The 15,587-nt window shown below is 38.2% G+C and overlaps 3 protein-coding genes across 5 annotated transcripts; all 3 read right to left on the minus strand.

Moving 5' to 3' along the window:
• Window positions 1–870: 870 nt before the first annotated feature.
• LOC114393314 (pentatricopeptide repeat-containing protein At2g13600-like) lies at window positions 871–5,061 on the minus strand. 3 transcript variants are annotated; one of them, XM_028354606.1, is made up of 3 exons: window positions 4,975–5,061; window positions 4,123–4,188; window positions 871–3,786 (listed from the first exon to the last, which is right to left on the minus strand). In XM_028354606.1, exon 3 carries the CDS (start codon window positions 3,662–3,664, stop codon window positions 1,049–1,051), a length of 2,616 nt encoding a protein of 871 aa, XP_028210407.1. In that variant the 5' UTR covers window positions 3,665–3,786; window positions 4,123–4,188; window positions 4,975–5,061; the 3' UTR covers window positions 871–1,048. The 3 variants fall into 3 exon arrangements, with proteins under 3 accessions (XP_028210407.1, XP_028210405.1, XP_028210406.1); XM_028354604.1 differs by lacking the exon at window positions 4,975–5,061 and having other exon boundaries at window positions 4,123–4,871; XM_028354605.1 differs by lacking the exon at window positions 4,975–5,061 and having other exon boundaries at window positions 871–3,819; window positions 4,123–4,871.
• A 707-nt stretch (window positions 5,062–5,768) lies between these two features.
• On the minus strand, window positions 5,769–6,834 carry LOC114391724 (putative pentatricopeptide repeat-containing protein At1g16830). Its single transcript, XM_028352688.1, has 2 exons — window positions 6,165–6,834; window positions 5,769–5,911 (listed from the first exon to the last, which is right to left on the minus strand). Exons 1-2 carry the CDS (start codon window positions 6,832–6,834, stop codon window positions 5,769–5,771), a joined length of 813 nt encoding a protein of 270 aa, XP_028208489.1.
• A 4,427-nt stretch (window positions 6,835–11,261) lies between these two features.
• Window positions 11,262–11,930, minus strand: LOC114391725. The gene has a single exon (XM_028352689.1). It carries the CDS (start codon window positions 11,928–11,930, stop codon window positions 11,262–11,264), a length of 669 nt encoding a protein of 222 aa, XP_028208490.1.
• Window positions 11,931–15,587: the final 3,657 nt, after the last annotated feature.

Genomic DNA, 15,587 nt, shown 5'->3' on the forward strand with positions numbered 1-15,587 from the left:
GAACATGTAGCAACTTTTATGTATATTTTAATCCTTGTAAACCTTTGTACATGTAACATGCGGATAGAATTTGGCGAATTATGCGAATAATCAGCTAAAATGGAGAGTATTTATAATCTGTACAGAATTCAATAGAATGGAATCTGATGCTAATTCTAAGGGCTAACATACAGGAATTAATTACTCAATCAGCTAAAAATCAGTAACAGCTAATCTGAGTTATGCATGTGCTTATCTCTTGTTTACATGTGCTTAATTCTAATACTGACAACATGAATATAGATATTTTATCACCAAATTAAGTCAATTTTGACATAATATTCTCTTAGCAACTGCCTTCAAATATATAACCATGTTGCATATCGTTTTCCTTATGTTAAGCTACAACTCTCTTATAAGATAAATATTACTTCATTTAAAACAGGCTTTACGGTTTAGAAATGAGTCTACACACCCACACACATGTGAAAACATAATCTGGCTCATACATGGTAATTAAAATGCTTTATAAAATTATGAGGCATGTTACTATTTCACATGATGACCAATATAAAGATGACTACAGCAATCAACAGCACAGGGTCAATTTAAGCACATAACCAATCAACATCACATCTGATGCAATTAATGCAAACAATGAGAGATTGATAACGACTTACCAAAACTTTTTTCTCTTTAAGATAGTTAAAAGCAGCAAATAGATCATGCTGTGAGTATCGCCGAAGAATGTCATCTAGTAATTTGGGTGCCTGAGGATCTGTTGAGGTGCTTAAAAAAACAAGTTTAAATAGCTCTACAACATTTGAAATAGCCAATGATTCATTTACTTGTCCATAAACATTAACCATATTATTCAGAAACCTAGTAAAATTTTTATCAAGCCGCCACCGACATGATCTTTGGATAATTTATGTAACAATTATAGTACAGATAACATACTTTTTAAAAATAATGATTGTTGGCTTTTCATAAGGAAAAAGGTATAAAGCAGAAGCAATGGGAGAGGAAGCACTAAGAAAATATAGAAAAGAATAATGTGTACACCAGACTACCAGTAGTCTCGACAGGAGCAAAACCCATCCTTGAAATGATGAAATCGAAATCCATCTCTCATGATAAGTTCCCTTGAGGTGACCAAGGACAACAACTTTATTACCAAGTGACAATCATTGCAGACGCGGAGATTCTTCGTTACTTGTATAGGCATCCAAGGTGGCAAACTAAGCAACCCAAAAGCAAAAGCAAGCTTTTCACTATGGTATTTCTGACTCCTATGGGCACAAGAGACGATACTAACGTATCTTCCTGTATCTTCTATCTTCTTCATCATCTCCTCCAGTTTTACATATACCTTGTTTATCTGTGGATGACTGGTTTCATCTACAGTAAACACATGTACCCTGTTATCAACCTCTATCCAGCTACAACCTGGACTCTTTCGAATTCCTTTCACTTTCATTAACTTTCTCATATCAGCAACATTTTCTAGTTCCCCAGACTCTGCATATATATTTGCTAGAAGAACATAACCTCCAGAATCTTCAACATTTAATTCCATCAACTTCTTTGCGGCAGTTTCTGCTAGTATTGAATCGTGATGGATTCGGCATGCTCCTAGTAGAGCACCCCAAACAGTGGCATTTGGCTTAAAAGGCATTCCGTCTATTAAATTCTTGGCCTGGTTTAGTAACCCTGCTCGGCCAAGCAGATCTACCATACAAGCAAAGTGCTCATTTGTTGGAGAAATGCCAAACACTTGAGTCATGGAATCAAAATAATGTTTCCCCTCAACTACAAGCCCCATGTGGCTGCAACCAGATAAAACAGCAACATAGCTTATATGGTCAGGTTTGCATTCTGTCCTCAACATAGCCTCATATGTTTCGATTGCTTTATTGCCTAAACCATTTTGAGCAAATGCTGCCATCATGGCATTCCAGGAAATCAGGTTTTTCACATGTATTGAGTCAAAAACTTTCCGTGCTTCTTTGATTTGTCCACATCTTGAATACATGGTGACAATACTGTTTGCAACTGAAACATCCGAACTAAGCCCAAACTTTGTCACATGAGATACGACTTGTGTCCCAAGTTTTATAGTAGCCAAATCAGCGCAGGCCCGGATAGATGTTGCAAAAGTGACCCAATCCGGTTTGACTGCTTTGCTTCTCATCAAAACATACAACTTCATCCCTTCTTCCGAGAAGCCATGTTGAATATATGTGCTTAACATGGAGTTCCAAGTTATGACATTACGCTCAGGCATCATATCAAAACATTGGCGGGCCCTGTCAATATCTCCATTCTGAGAGAATGCAGTGATCATGGCCGTCCATGATATGGTATCTCTTAGTGGCATTGATCTAAATGCAAGACTAGCTTTCTCAGTATCACCACACCTTGCATACATTGTAATGATTGCATTCCCCACAGGAACAGAGGAATCCATCCCACTTTTGATTGCATATCCATGAAGTAGTTCCCCAGAGGCAGCATAATTTTGACCTGAACAAACCCCAAGAATTGTCGCAAGGGTGAATTCATCCAACACCACAGAAGCCTGCCTCATTTGGTTAAATAGTGCCAAAGCATCATCACCAAGTCCAAACTGTGCAACCCCTGAAATGAAGCAAGTCCAAGAAACTTGATTCTGTTCCCCTAAACTGTTAAACACACGCCTCGCCAGTGCTAAGCATCCACATTTGGCATACATGTCTATGAGACCACTTCCCAAAAACGCATCCAGGCTATGTTCCATGCGAAGAATCCGAGCATGCAAATGGGCACCCCATTTCAGATCAGAAATGCTAGCACATGCACTGAGTACACTGCCATAAGTCATGAAATTGGGCTTAAACCCCAGATTGCACATCTCCACAAACGTACTAAGACAGCGGATCCCATGGCCGTATTGAGAGAACACTGAGATCAGCGTGTTCCAAGAAACATGGTCACGTTCAGGCATTCGGGTGAACACGTGGAGAGCTTCATAGGGTCCATATAATTGAGAATATCCATAAATCATACTGTTCCAACAGAACAAACTTGGGCTTTCAATGTTAAGGAAAATAGTCTCAGCCAAAGTGATTGCTCCACACTTAATATACATATCAACAAGGGAGTTCTGAATGCAGGTTTGGGCTCCCAAATGTAACTTGATGACATGGGCATGCAACTGAAGAGCCAACCGAGTGGAGGCAAGGCAGCCACAAGCCTTCATAGTACAAGTATAGGAAAAGGGGTCACAGTTTTGAATGTCATGATTGGAGTCCCGGAGCATTGACATAAAAGTTTTGATGCTATGACCAGGGAGGCCGTTTTGACAATAGCCGGATATCATGGTGGTCCATGAAACGGAGTCTCTCACTATCAGGGGCATTTCATCAAACAAGTTCTCTGCTTCCCTCATTCGACCCGAATCAAAAAAGGCATGGAGCATGGTGTTCCAAGTGAAGATATTGGCATGGTTGGCCTCGCGGAAAACGCGAAAAGCATCGTCTACCATGCCGCAGTTGGAGTACACGTGCAGTAGATTGTTGAGTAAGAAAAGGGAAGCATCCAAACCGGAGAGTATGAGTTGGGCATGAAGTTTGCGAGCAATGGGTGGGGACCCACACAGCTTGAAAGCATCGTAAAACTTCTGAGACAGTTGCATGTAAGACATTTGGTTTTGTGAGGTTCCTTACTCGCATATTCATGATTTCAATGGGAAGCACGGACAAGTGTTTTTCATTCTGTTCTCCAGCTTCACCTATTACCCTTGTTGGCTCATAATTGGATCAACACCTTGTTAAGGAAAAAAGCCCGAAATATATTAACCTAAAATAATGATTAAAGTTATTAAAATATAAGAAAAATTAATTTAAAGTAATTATATATATGTGTGCCTAGATATTGAAAATTTAAAAAAATCAAAAAATTATATTAATAGATACTAATTAATATTGTAAAACATATTACAAATTTAAATAATATACCAAAATGAAATATACCCCCGACATATGATATGCTACATAACATGCATCCATACACATACCAAAGAGTATCATGCACTAAGTAACTATGGTATAAAGTATAGCATTTATGAAAAATGAAAACCATATATTGGTCAAAGGAGTCTACCTCAACTCGCCCATGCAATACAACAACGACATCAGACAAGTTATTTGCTTTCACGACTTCATTTGCCTGCTTGCAAAACAAAAAAAAAAATAGCTAGTTGAAACCAAGTAGGTCAAGGTAAAAAAAAGTGCTACTTAACCAACTTATTCACAATTCAAAATTCATAACCTCAACCTTTAAACTTATAGAACAACTACATAACTCTTTGTTCTCTAAATTCCACAAAAAGAAAAGATGAAATTAAACAGAACAAGAGCAACCACTAAATTGTACAACACAGAAGAGATGAAAAAAAGAATATGTAGACACACTGGTAATCAATGTACACTTGGTATTACAATTTACAAAATTTAAAATTTTGAGCAAAGTAACGTAATTCACTAAGCAAGAAAAACTTATAAGAAAAAAAAATTATTACAAATTACAATGCTTTATAGGTAAGGAAAACATAAAAGGCCTGATGAGAATTCTCTCAGTCTTTCAAATAGAAACAGATCATATAATGGTTGACACCATCATTCATATTTTCAAGGAAAAAATATTAAAAAAATGAACTATTATAACATTGTGCATTACGTTTTTCTATGCAAATATCATGAAAATTTGCTCCATAACAAAGAGAAGTACACTATTCCCAAATTCATCGGCATCAATACAGAAGTGTTAAAAGCAAAGTAGCAAACAAAATCTACTTTACAATATAATAAAAAATGCAACAACCCTGTTAGCAGCTTGACGACACCATTTTCAAATTATTATAGTCTTGAAGCAGATATAAGCATTAAGGAACCATCCAAGATGATGAAGCAAACAACAGATAACTTATTCGTGACAAATAAATTCAGACTGTACCTGAAAGAGACCGACACCAATGAAGATTGTAATACCAAAGGTATCCCTTGCAACATCATATATGAACAATGTGACAAAGTACACAATCTGATGTAACAAAAGATAGTGAAAGCATAAAAAATACTGCCAACAATTCACTTTTTTTCCACAGATATTAAAAAAAGTAATCAAAGCTTCAATTATATACTAGTATAATGTATTTAGAAAGATTATACCTTTTTGTGGCCTTTTTCTCGCTATCTCATTCCAACTTATATCAAGATAATATATGGAAGAGGCTGGATCCATAAACAATACAACTACTTTTCTACAGTCTTTCTTTTGTGCAAACTATCTGCGAAAAACAAATTATTGCATGAAAGCAGCAATCTCTTGGCCATACTACAATAATCACAAGATAGGTAAACTTAGTCAGGGATCAGGGATGCAAAACAGACTTATGAATTTGAGGCAAGCGATAAAACATACTATCAAAGATACAATGAAATATTCAAATCTGAAAAGTTCCAATCATACATGACATTAAAATATGTGACCGTTAATAAAATGTCTATAAGCCTGCTGAAAGCATGTTAAAATCAAGGACCGGAAAATTAGGGGAGGTAGGGATAAGTTCCATAAAGATACTAGTGATCTACTATTAACTAGAATATGAAAACACTCATGCCTTGTCCCTTCCTTCACAGAAAACATACAAACAAAAAGCATAAGATTTACTAATTATTACTAGGGTGTGGATAGATTAATGAATTTCATGGTATAGAAATTGAATGAACACTTCAAGCAGAAGTGAGCTACATGGCAAGCATAAGAGACCAACCAACTGAAGCAGCTACATCTGACAGATCTTCAGAACTGGATGTATCCAGAATTAGGTTCCACTCTGTATTATCTTCTGCCTGATGTTTTATGTTTTGCTTGTACACCATCAGCATGCCTGTCAAAGTTTAAGAAATGCAATGCCTTGGCAGATAATAACCTCAAATCTCTTATCTCAGCCAACAATTTGAAAAGAGAAAGATGAGTATTTGATCTACACATATATTTACACAAGTTGGAGAAAATTTTGCCACTTAGATATATCCTTGAATCAATCATCTCTTGTAGTATCTGTTTTATCATCAAGAGATCCCTTTCTTTACAAAAAGTGAACAGCATCATATTATAGGTATGAACACTAGGTTTCAGACCATCGTTCTTCATCTGGTCATACAATGTGCAAGCCTCTTGAGTTCTTCTACCTCTAAGAAGTGCACAGATGCCAACTGTGTATGCTACAGTGTCCAGTGGATATTTATTCATTACTGCAAATCTTAAAACACTGACAGCCTTGTGAAACTTTCCGGTCTTTAGAAGACCAACTATTATTACAGTATGGATGTGAGCATCAATGTCATGATAACTCATTACAACACCATGGTACACATTAACTGCTTTATCAACTCTTCCCGCACAACAGAGTGCACTTAGTAATCCAGCAAAAGTATATTTATCTGGCACAAAACCTTCATCAATCATATGGTCATAGAATCCAACAGCAAGAGAAGGAAGGTCGGCCTTAGTAAGAGAGCTTAAAAGAGCATTACAGAACACTAAATCAGCATCTACATGTCTAGAGACTAGAACTAGTTTAGGTAAGAGATAAAACATTTTGGAACGACAGATTGTAGATAACAATGAAGCAAAGGTATAAGAATCAGGCTTTAAGTTTCGCTCTGACAAACTGAGAAAAACTTGAATTGCATCCTGGCACCTTCCAGCCTTTGAAAGACAATCAATTAATACATTACAAAGAATTAAATCCGGAGATTGGCCAGAAGATAACATGACATTAAACAATCGAAAAGCAGGGCTTGGCATGTTGGATTGCATAAAAGCCTTAAATAAGATGGTATATGTCACAACATTAGGAGAACAACCAGTTTGAAGCATATTGTGGAAGAGGTTGTTAGCAAGACGAAGGCGGCCGAATTTACAATAGTTATGGATGAGAATGGTCCAAATATTGACAGAGAAATTGATCCCGAGAGTGGTCATGAGAGCGAAGAGCTGAGAAGCCTGTGGGAATGCATTAATCTTGCAAAGAGAATTGAGAAGCATCTGAAAAGTGAGAGGAGAGGGAGAATAGCCATCCTAGAGCATAAGTCTGAGCATACGAGCGATGTGAGGGAGGTTGAGATTGAGATTGTTGTTGTTTAGTTTGGAAAGATGGAGGAGCGAAATGTGGAAGGTGAAGAAATTAGGGGAATGAGTGTGGTTGAAGAGAGAGAGAGTGAGGGTGAGAGCGAGATGGGAGTGACCGACCCTAAAGAGAGCATCCATGAGCAAATTACGAGCAAAGGTATCGGGAACAAAAGCGTAAGAGGCTTGCAAGTGGTGATAAGCCTCCAAGAGCATCGCATACATACCCGCACGCGAGTAAATCCTCAACAGCACCAACTGAGATATAGGGTTTGTGAGAGAGGCACAGCCGATGGTCTCCAAGTGAGAGAGAATGGTTGGAACGTGTCGTAGTGGTGAGTGAGGCGATGGAACATAGTCACGATGCGATCGAAGGGGAATGAGTCATGGCAGCGACGTTGGGCTGACCAAAGGAAAAGGGAGAGGGCAATCAAATTAGATGGACATCTCGACAATGTCTCGTTGTTCACTGTATTCCTCCTCCGCCATATCGATGATGAATGCCATGAGTGACACAAACACCCTTCCACTGCTATTCTATGAGTTCTTCTATACCTCATCCCTGTTCCCTTTGATGTCGAAATCAAATCAATTCAATTCAAAACCCTAATTCACTCGGGAAACTGACTGGTTGCTTACCCCATTCATTGTAACTCCCACGTTTAGTCCTTGGCTCCTACTAGAATAAACAGCAAGCACAAATTAATCACAAACAGTGCAAAATAATGGGTAGAAACAAGAACAAAATGAAGAGTTTATGAGAGGATCACTAGCCTAATCACACTCAAAACCCTAATTCATAAAATTATGCACATTTCACTGTTCTTAAACATTAATCATAAAGCGTTAGTCATAAACATCGATGCGCTAAGGTCGAAGAAAGGAAGCATCATAGTCCAAAAGGAACTACATGGGGCATATAAAGATATTGTAAATGAAATATGCTTTATCAAGGCTCCTATCTGATTGGTTAAATAGTATCATTTGTCTTTAGGAAAAATAACAGGCAAACCAAAAATATCATAAAAAGTTTCTCAATCCCTAATTCACAGATTCCCACATTGCCTAACTAACCAAAAAATGGAGATAACCAAATCACTTGTCTCCAACAACAATAATAAAAAGAAGATATGCACACCTTCCAAGTTAGTAGGGCCTGATGGTGTTGGACTGTTGGTACTGGTAAAGCTTTGCAACTCAAATGAATAAATTCTTTATCACCTAAATGCAAAATGTTAACTGCAAAGACATATCATGGAATACAACAGTTTAACCAATTTATTCAACTACAACAGATGGGATTAAAACAGATAAAGACAATTTTTTCTCATTTCTAATGCTTACTTTAGAAAAAACAAATTATAAACCTTCAACTTAATTTTGAAAATTGGAACCACTAAATCAATACAACTATTATCAGCCCCGCAAAGTAGAACTTAAGGATGAATCAAGCTTGCTAGTTGCAAGCTATCAACCACTACCAGCAGCATTCACAATTGTACTAAAATCCCAAATCTCAATAACCTCTATAAATAGAACACATTTTTATTTTCTGTTCTCAAAACTAGTGTTGTTTTGGATGTAAAAGCTAAATACCTTGGTCGTGTAGTCAAAGTAGTTAAATAACCCTACATTATAGTGCAATACCTGACCCTTATATGCTATAATGGTACAACAAAGCAGCTGCTACACCAAAGCAAATAGTTTCTATATAACATGCTCAAAACTAAAGTACTCAAATCATAACTGGAGAAACAATGTTGGGCTTGGTTGGAAAAGGATAAAAGAGAGACTGAGGGACAGGAAAATGCAGAGGGTATAGAGACAAACAAAGCATGAACATGTGTTTGGCTGTTGGAAACTTTAGAGAGCAAAATGCAGAGTGAGAAACAGGCATATGCGGTTTCACGATGCAAAAACAAGGGTGAAGTAGTGGCAATATGCTGTAGCAGGGGGTAGGCTATGCAATTTCCTTGTGTTTATGAGTAGAGTGGGCTTAAAATTCCTATGGCTCACAATGTGTGATGAGTTTGTGCAATAAAGAACAGAGGCTGCTAATCCTAAAATGCCTCATTGCATGGATGAGTATAAGACACCAAAAACCCTCTTAACAAGTAAATAAGATACAATTAGGGATGGGCAAAGAAGATATCTCTAATCTGAAATAATAAAAAATAATTTCAGGCCAAAGTAAAACCAAATACAAAGTTTAATGCTCAATAAAATGGAAGACACTAGTTTATATAATTTTAGAAAGACTAGCAACAGTACAAATGTTTAACCAATTGATGCATACAGGGGGATTGGTGAAGTCTGCATGAAATTATTCTGAGAACCACAAGTTTTATTTTATAAAAAAACACAATGGAATTGGAAGGGGTTTCAATATTAAATAAAATAGATTTGCACTTCAAATGTTCCAGCATTAATCAGATGAAAAAAAAATCCTGACTTGAATTCATAGTTATTTAATTTAGTATCCAACTTCTTCAAAACTAGACCTATTAATGGAGAGGATATGCAAGTAGTATTTAATGCTTATAGAAACTACACTTCTTAATAACTTATATTAATGAATTTAATTTCTTTAATGAGTTATAGAGCTATATTAATACACCAACAACAAAAGCTAACAAGAGACTAATTAGAAAGCTGATTCCTTATTTGAATTCATATTTATTTTATTTAGTATCCAACTAAGTCAAAACTAAACCTATTAATGGAGAGGATATACAAGAATTTAACACAGTTAATTGACTAGTTTTGTCATAAAATTAGCTAAATTTTTCCACATGAATCACATACAAAAAGTGCTCCTATTATTTTTTTCCAAGGAATGACAATATTTCCACTCTGGACCAGCCTTGTTAGAAGTCTGCAATGATCCTTCACCTAGACACTACGAGAATCATTGAGAACAAATAGAAGATTGGGAATATTAGAGTATAACTACTCTGATGGGCTCTATTGTTGCCTCTACCACAACTCAAGCACCAGCTAAGTGGTGCGCACCATTCTGGACTCCATCATATAGGTTCCCACAACAGTTTGCCTATCTTCAGTTATACCAAACTCAGCTTCCTTACACTTCACCAACCCTTTGCCTTCGAGTTATACATGTTAGGCTGCTCCTTAGGCTTATCTCACTAGCACTGCTCAATCTCCCTCACAGAGCAGGTATCTTGACTCTGGTGCATCTCACCATGTCACCAATATGTCTCAAAACATTCATCAGTTAACTCCTTTTGAGGGTCCTGACCAAATTACTATTGGTAATGGTCAAAGACTTAACATCAATTCAGGTGTCTCTACCTTTCCCTCTATTTTAAAACCTAATTTGTCTCTTGTCTTAAATAATCTACTGTTTGTTCCCTCAATTACTAAAAATCTAATTAGTGAGTCAAATTTGCAAAGACAATGATGTTATCTTTGAATTTCATTTTTCTTTTTGTCTTGTTAAATCATAGGACACTAAGGAAATACTTCTTCAAGGGTTGGTGGGACATGATGGTCTTTATCAATTTCCAACTTTACAATCTTTGGTGCCTCAGACTCCTCGGTCTGTTTTTGTTAATAAAAGTGCTTCTATTGTTCCTATTGTAAATACAGCTTGTAATTCAATTTCCTTTTCAACTTGGAATTCTAGACTAGGTCACCCGAGTATGGATGCTATGAAAATTGTCTTTAAAATCTGTAATATTCCACCAATCAATAAAAATGTTTCTGATTTTTGCAATCATTGTGGTGGTTGTAAGTTTCATAGACTTCCACTTTCTTGATCTAAATCTGTCAATTCAAAACCCTTTGAACTCATATTTACTGATTTGTGGGGTCCTGCACATGTTCCTCCTCCTTAAGGTTTTAAGTATTACGTTACATTTGTTGATGCTCATAGTAGATTTACTTAGGTATACTTTTTTTTTTGCTCAGCAAAAGTAGGTAATATATATTAATTGAGTACCAGAGGTACTAAATTACAGATATAGGAGTGCCCAAAACAATGATGCCCGAAACATTGGTTCCAAAACTGACTAAAATGGAGTTAGGAACGGAACCACAGTTAGGCTACCCCAGCTAGAGCAAAGCTAAATAGTCTAAAATTACTGTTACATGAACCTTGCAGAAATGTTACTAGACCATTGGTTAAAATGCATGGAAAAATCCTTCTCTAAATTCCGCAACCACGTCCAAAGTAAAAAGACTGCATCATCCATGACTTTGTTGCTGTCAAAAAAATCATTGGAGAATATCAGCTTATTTCTTTGCTTCCAAATAGTCCATGTGACAACTATCCACCACCATTTCCATCTTTTAGCCCTCAATCCATCAACCATTGATGGATCATGTTGTAGGAAATGCATCTTTGGGTCTTTCGGGAAAGCAGCAGATTGGCTCACCCATGATGATGATTCCCACCATATGGGGGTGACTTTTCTGCAATGGAAGAACAAATGGCCTGCATCTTCCACCGCATTCCTGCATAAAGGACAGCTGGTATCCGAGACCTCTACTTGTCTTCTGTGTAAATTAATTTTGGTAGGTAACCTATCTCTAAGTAGCCTCCAAGCGAATATTGTACACTTAAGTGGCACCTTCAATTTCCATAATTCGTGATAAACACTGTCCTGGATCCCATCGGCTGTTTCTTCCCTCAACAAATTGTAATTTGATTGTGCCGTATAATGACCGCTTGGATCTCCCCTCCACACCCACCCATCTCTTCTATGCATCTGAATAGGTTGTCTTTCGATGTCATTTAGAAAGTTGATAGCCATGGTTACTTCATTGTCAAACAACGGCGTTCTCAAGATAGCTTCCACTCCCACTCCGCTTCCTTATAATCTCCCATGTGCTGGATTAAATGGTTTTGTTGGCATGAAATTAGTGACAATCTGGGGTATTTTGATCCTAGTGATGCCTCTCCTTCAATCCACTCATCCTCACAAAATTTGATCCTATCCCCACATCCAATTCTCCACTTTATACCTCTTTTTATTTCCTCCCCTTGTTGTGATGCTTGGAAAACCATTTTTAGATCCCTCCACCACAAAGACTGTTTTTTATCATTAGATGCTGCGTCCAAACCCCTCCATCCGCCATATTTAGACTCCAATACTCTTACCCACAGCTGACCTGCGTTCTGAAACAAGTTCCATCTCCATTTGCCAAGAAGTGCAAGGTTGAACGTGTTTATATCTTTAATACCCAAACCACCTTTTTCTTTTGGGAGGCAAATGGTCTCCCATTTGATCCAGGCAATTTTGTTATTATCCGGACCTCCTCCCCAAAGGAATCTTTTTTGCACACGTACTAACTTATCCACCACCTTCTTTGGAATCCTGAAAAAAGACAAAAAGTAAATGGGAATAAAAGTTAAAACTGATTGAATTAGAGTCGCTCTCCCCCCAAATGAAAGATGTCTTTGCTTCCACTTAGCTAATGCTCTCTCACACTTAATGATAATAGGTTCTCACATGTGATCCCTCCTCAAGTTGGCACCTATAGGTATTCCTAGGTAGACAAAAGGGAAGGACAGCTGACTACAATTCAAACATCTGGCTGCCTCGAAAATCCACCTCTCCGACATGCCAATTGCACCAAAACAACTCTTAGCAAAGATAATTTTTAAGCCTGATGCCAACTAAAAAATCCTCAATATGGCTTTAATTGCTTTGATGTTCTCCATAGACGCCTCTGCAAAAAATATAGTATCATCCGCATATTGGAGGATACTAATGTCCACCTTATTTGAGCCAACAGTGAAACCCCTGAATAAGGTTTTCTTGACAACTTCTCTCACCAAGCCATTCAGTGCCTCCGCCACAATATTGAAAAGAAAAGGTGCTAATGGGTCTCCTTATCTAAGTCCTCGCTATGGTGAGAATTCAGGCGAAGGACTACCATTGATCAACATGGAGATGGATGCAGATTTCAAACATCCCTCTATCCACTGAATCCATTTGGAGGAAAAGCCCAATCTGCTGAGCATATAGATCAGGAAGTCCCAAGAGACCGAATCGTATGCCTTCTCATAATCAACTTTAAAGACAATGCACGGCTTCTGACCTCTTCTAGCCTCTTCCACCACCTCATTTGCTATTAGTGCACTTTGTAGCAAATTTCTACCCTCTATGAAAGCAAATTGTCTCTCGCCTATTATAACTGGCATAATCTTCTTCATCCTATTTGCCAATATTTTGGCCACGATCTTGTACATGCAGCCAATGAGTGAAATAGGTCTATACTCCTCCAGATGTTGTGGATTAGCCACCTTTGGAATTAAGACTATGAACGATGCATTGCTTCCCCTTGGAAATATTCCGTTGACATAGAACTCATCCAAAAATCTCAGAATGTGCGGTTTTAAAATGATCCAGAATCTCTTGATGAATTTAAAATTAATTCTTTTTGGTCCCGGGCTTTTCTCACTCCCACAGCCCCACATTGCCTCCTTCATTTCATCCTCCTCAAACCTGCCCGATAACATGACATTGTGATGATGGTTGATAGTCTGAAAGCATATGCCATCTAGACGAGGTCTTTGCTGGTTTTCTTCTTGGAATCTGTTGTAAAAAAAAATCTGGCAGCCTCCTTCACCTTCTTTGGTTCCTCGGTCCATGCTCCATCAATCCAAACTCCACTCACAAAGTTATTTCTGTGACTTGCATTAACCATTAGGTGGAAATATTGAGAATTACAGTCACCTTCTTTTATCCATCTCACTCTAGCTTTCTGTCTTAGTAAGGATTCGTGAGATTGTGCAGCTAACCACACCTCTTCCTAGACCTAATTTCTTTTGAGAAACTCTTGAGGAGAGAGCTGTCTGTTAATTGTACTCTCTTCAAACTGATTTAACTCTCCCTCAATCTTCTTGAATTTCTTGAAGGTGTCACCAAACTGCTCTTTGTTCCATTCCTTCAGTCGGTGTTTCAATCTTTTGAGATTTTCTTTAAGCACGAATCCTCCCCAACCCCCTTGGGTATGTGACTGCCAACATTCATGCACAATAGAATCAAAAGACTTGTCCAAGAGCCAACAATCGACGATGCGGAACGGCTTAGGACCCCAATCAACAATTTTGGACCTTAGAACAACTGGGCAATGGTCTGAAAAATTTCTATCCAATGGCTGTTGTAAGCTTCCTGGCCATTTTGCGAGCCATTCTGGAGAGATTAGAGATCTGTCCAGCTTACTTTTTGCAGCTCTGTTGGGACTGAATCACGCAAATTTCTTACCTATCCATGGAGCTTCTTCCTCTTCCAGTTCACCTATCCGCTCATTAAATTCTTATATATTTCCCTCGTCCATCCCTCTCTGTCTGACTCCAACCCTCTCCGAAGGATGTCTAATGTTATTGAAATCCCCCAAAATGCACCAAAGCCCCCCTTGGGTTGTTGATTTCAGCAGTTTAATGGCATTCCACAAGATTCTTTTATTTTGCACATCACATGGAAAGTATATGGCTACAATATGCACCTGCACTGCCTCTTTTGTCCACTGGCCTGTCAGCCAGATGAAGCCATCACCAATGGTTTTCCTCTCAAGCTTGAAAGTTTTTTCACTCCACATGCATAAAATTCCCCCTGCTGAGTTATTTGTCGGCTGCATTTCCCATGAGACATTAGGATCCCCCCACATTGTCTGACACCAGGAATTTTCTATTGTGTTCCTCTTAATTTCCTATAAACATATCATATCTGCATTTTCTTTTTTAACTAATCGCCTTATTGTTGCTCACTTGACCCCCCTCCTTAATCCTCTCATGTTGTAAGTGATAATATTCATGAGGTACTGCTTTTGTTCCCCGCTTTCCCTGCCACCTTGTTGTCTCTTTCCTCCATGTTCATGAATTTCTCCACCATTCCCTCCTGGTTTTCAACTCCAGATACCCCCAGTTGTTTTGCTAATTCCCATAATTCTTTTGCTTCATGTTTGTTGTTCTCTACTGACCCTGTCTCCTCCACTGCATGTTGATCCAATGTCTCTCCTTTGTGATCAGTGTTGTGCTGGCCTCGAGCTCCTTCCTCCTCTTGAACCATTAGCCTTTGTTCCCGTGGGCTTAGGATCTGTTGTTGCTGTTGGGAGTTTGGTTGTTGTAGTGGTGGGCCTATAATTTGGGCTTCCAGGTGTTCGCAACCCTCTGTTTGTAGCTTTCGACCCCTCCTAGTTCGTGAAAACACCTTCCAGGAAGTGGCTGGACATGAATAGGTAAGATGTGGGCTTAATGTTGTGTGTTTAGGTGTTGTGGGGGGGGGGGTGTGTGACTAGTAAAGCCCAAAGTATTTGAAATTTGGCTTTCCACGTTGTTCTCACGTGATGTTTCCTTCAAAACTATATCTTTGCTTGCTGTCTGCCCAACCTCTGTACCCAAGCCATTTTCTCTTTCATCTTTCCTTTCCATGTTTATCATGCTTTCTCTTTCCCCTCTCTCC

The sequence above is a fragment of the Glycine soja genome, chromosome 17 (genome assembly GCF_004193775.1).
Source record: "Glycine soja cultivar W05 chromosome 17, ASM419377v2, whole genome shotgun sequence".
Taxonomy (NCBI): domain Eukaryota; kingdom Viridiplantae; phylum Streptophyta; class Magnoliopsida; order Fabales; family Fabaceae; genus Glycine; species Glycine soja.

Coding starts and splice junctions, on each gene's coding strand:
- LOC114393314 (XM_028354606.1), bottom strand. CDS start 3,664: ATGTCTTACATGCAACTGTCTCAGAAGTTTTACGATGCTTTCAAGCTG.
- LOC114391724 (XM_028352688.1), bottom strand. CDS start 6,834: ATGCCAAGCCCTGCTTTTCGATTGTTTAATGTCATGTTATCTTCTGGC. Junction 5,912..6,164: donor TGACCAGATGAAGAACGATG/GTCTGAAACCTA, acceptor AAACTTTGACAG/GCATGCTGATGGTGTACAAG.
- LOC114391725 (XM_028352689.1), bottom strand. CDS start 11,930: ATGGCTATCAACTTTCTAAATGACATCGAAAGACAACCTATTCAGATG.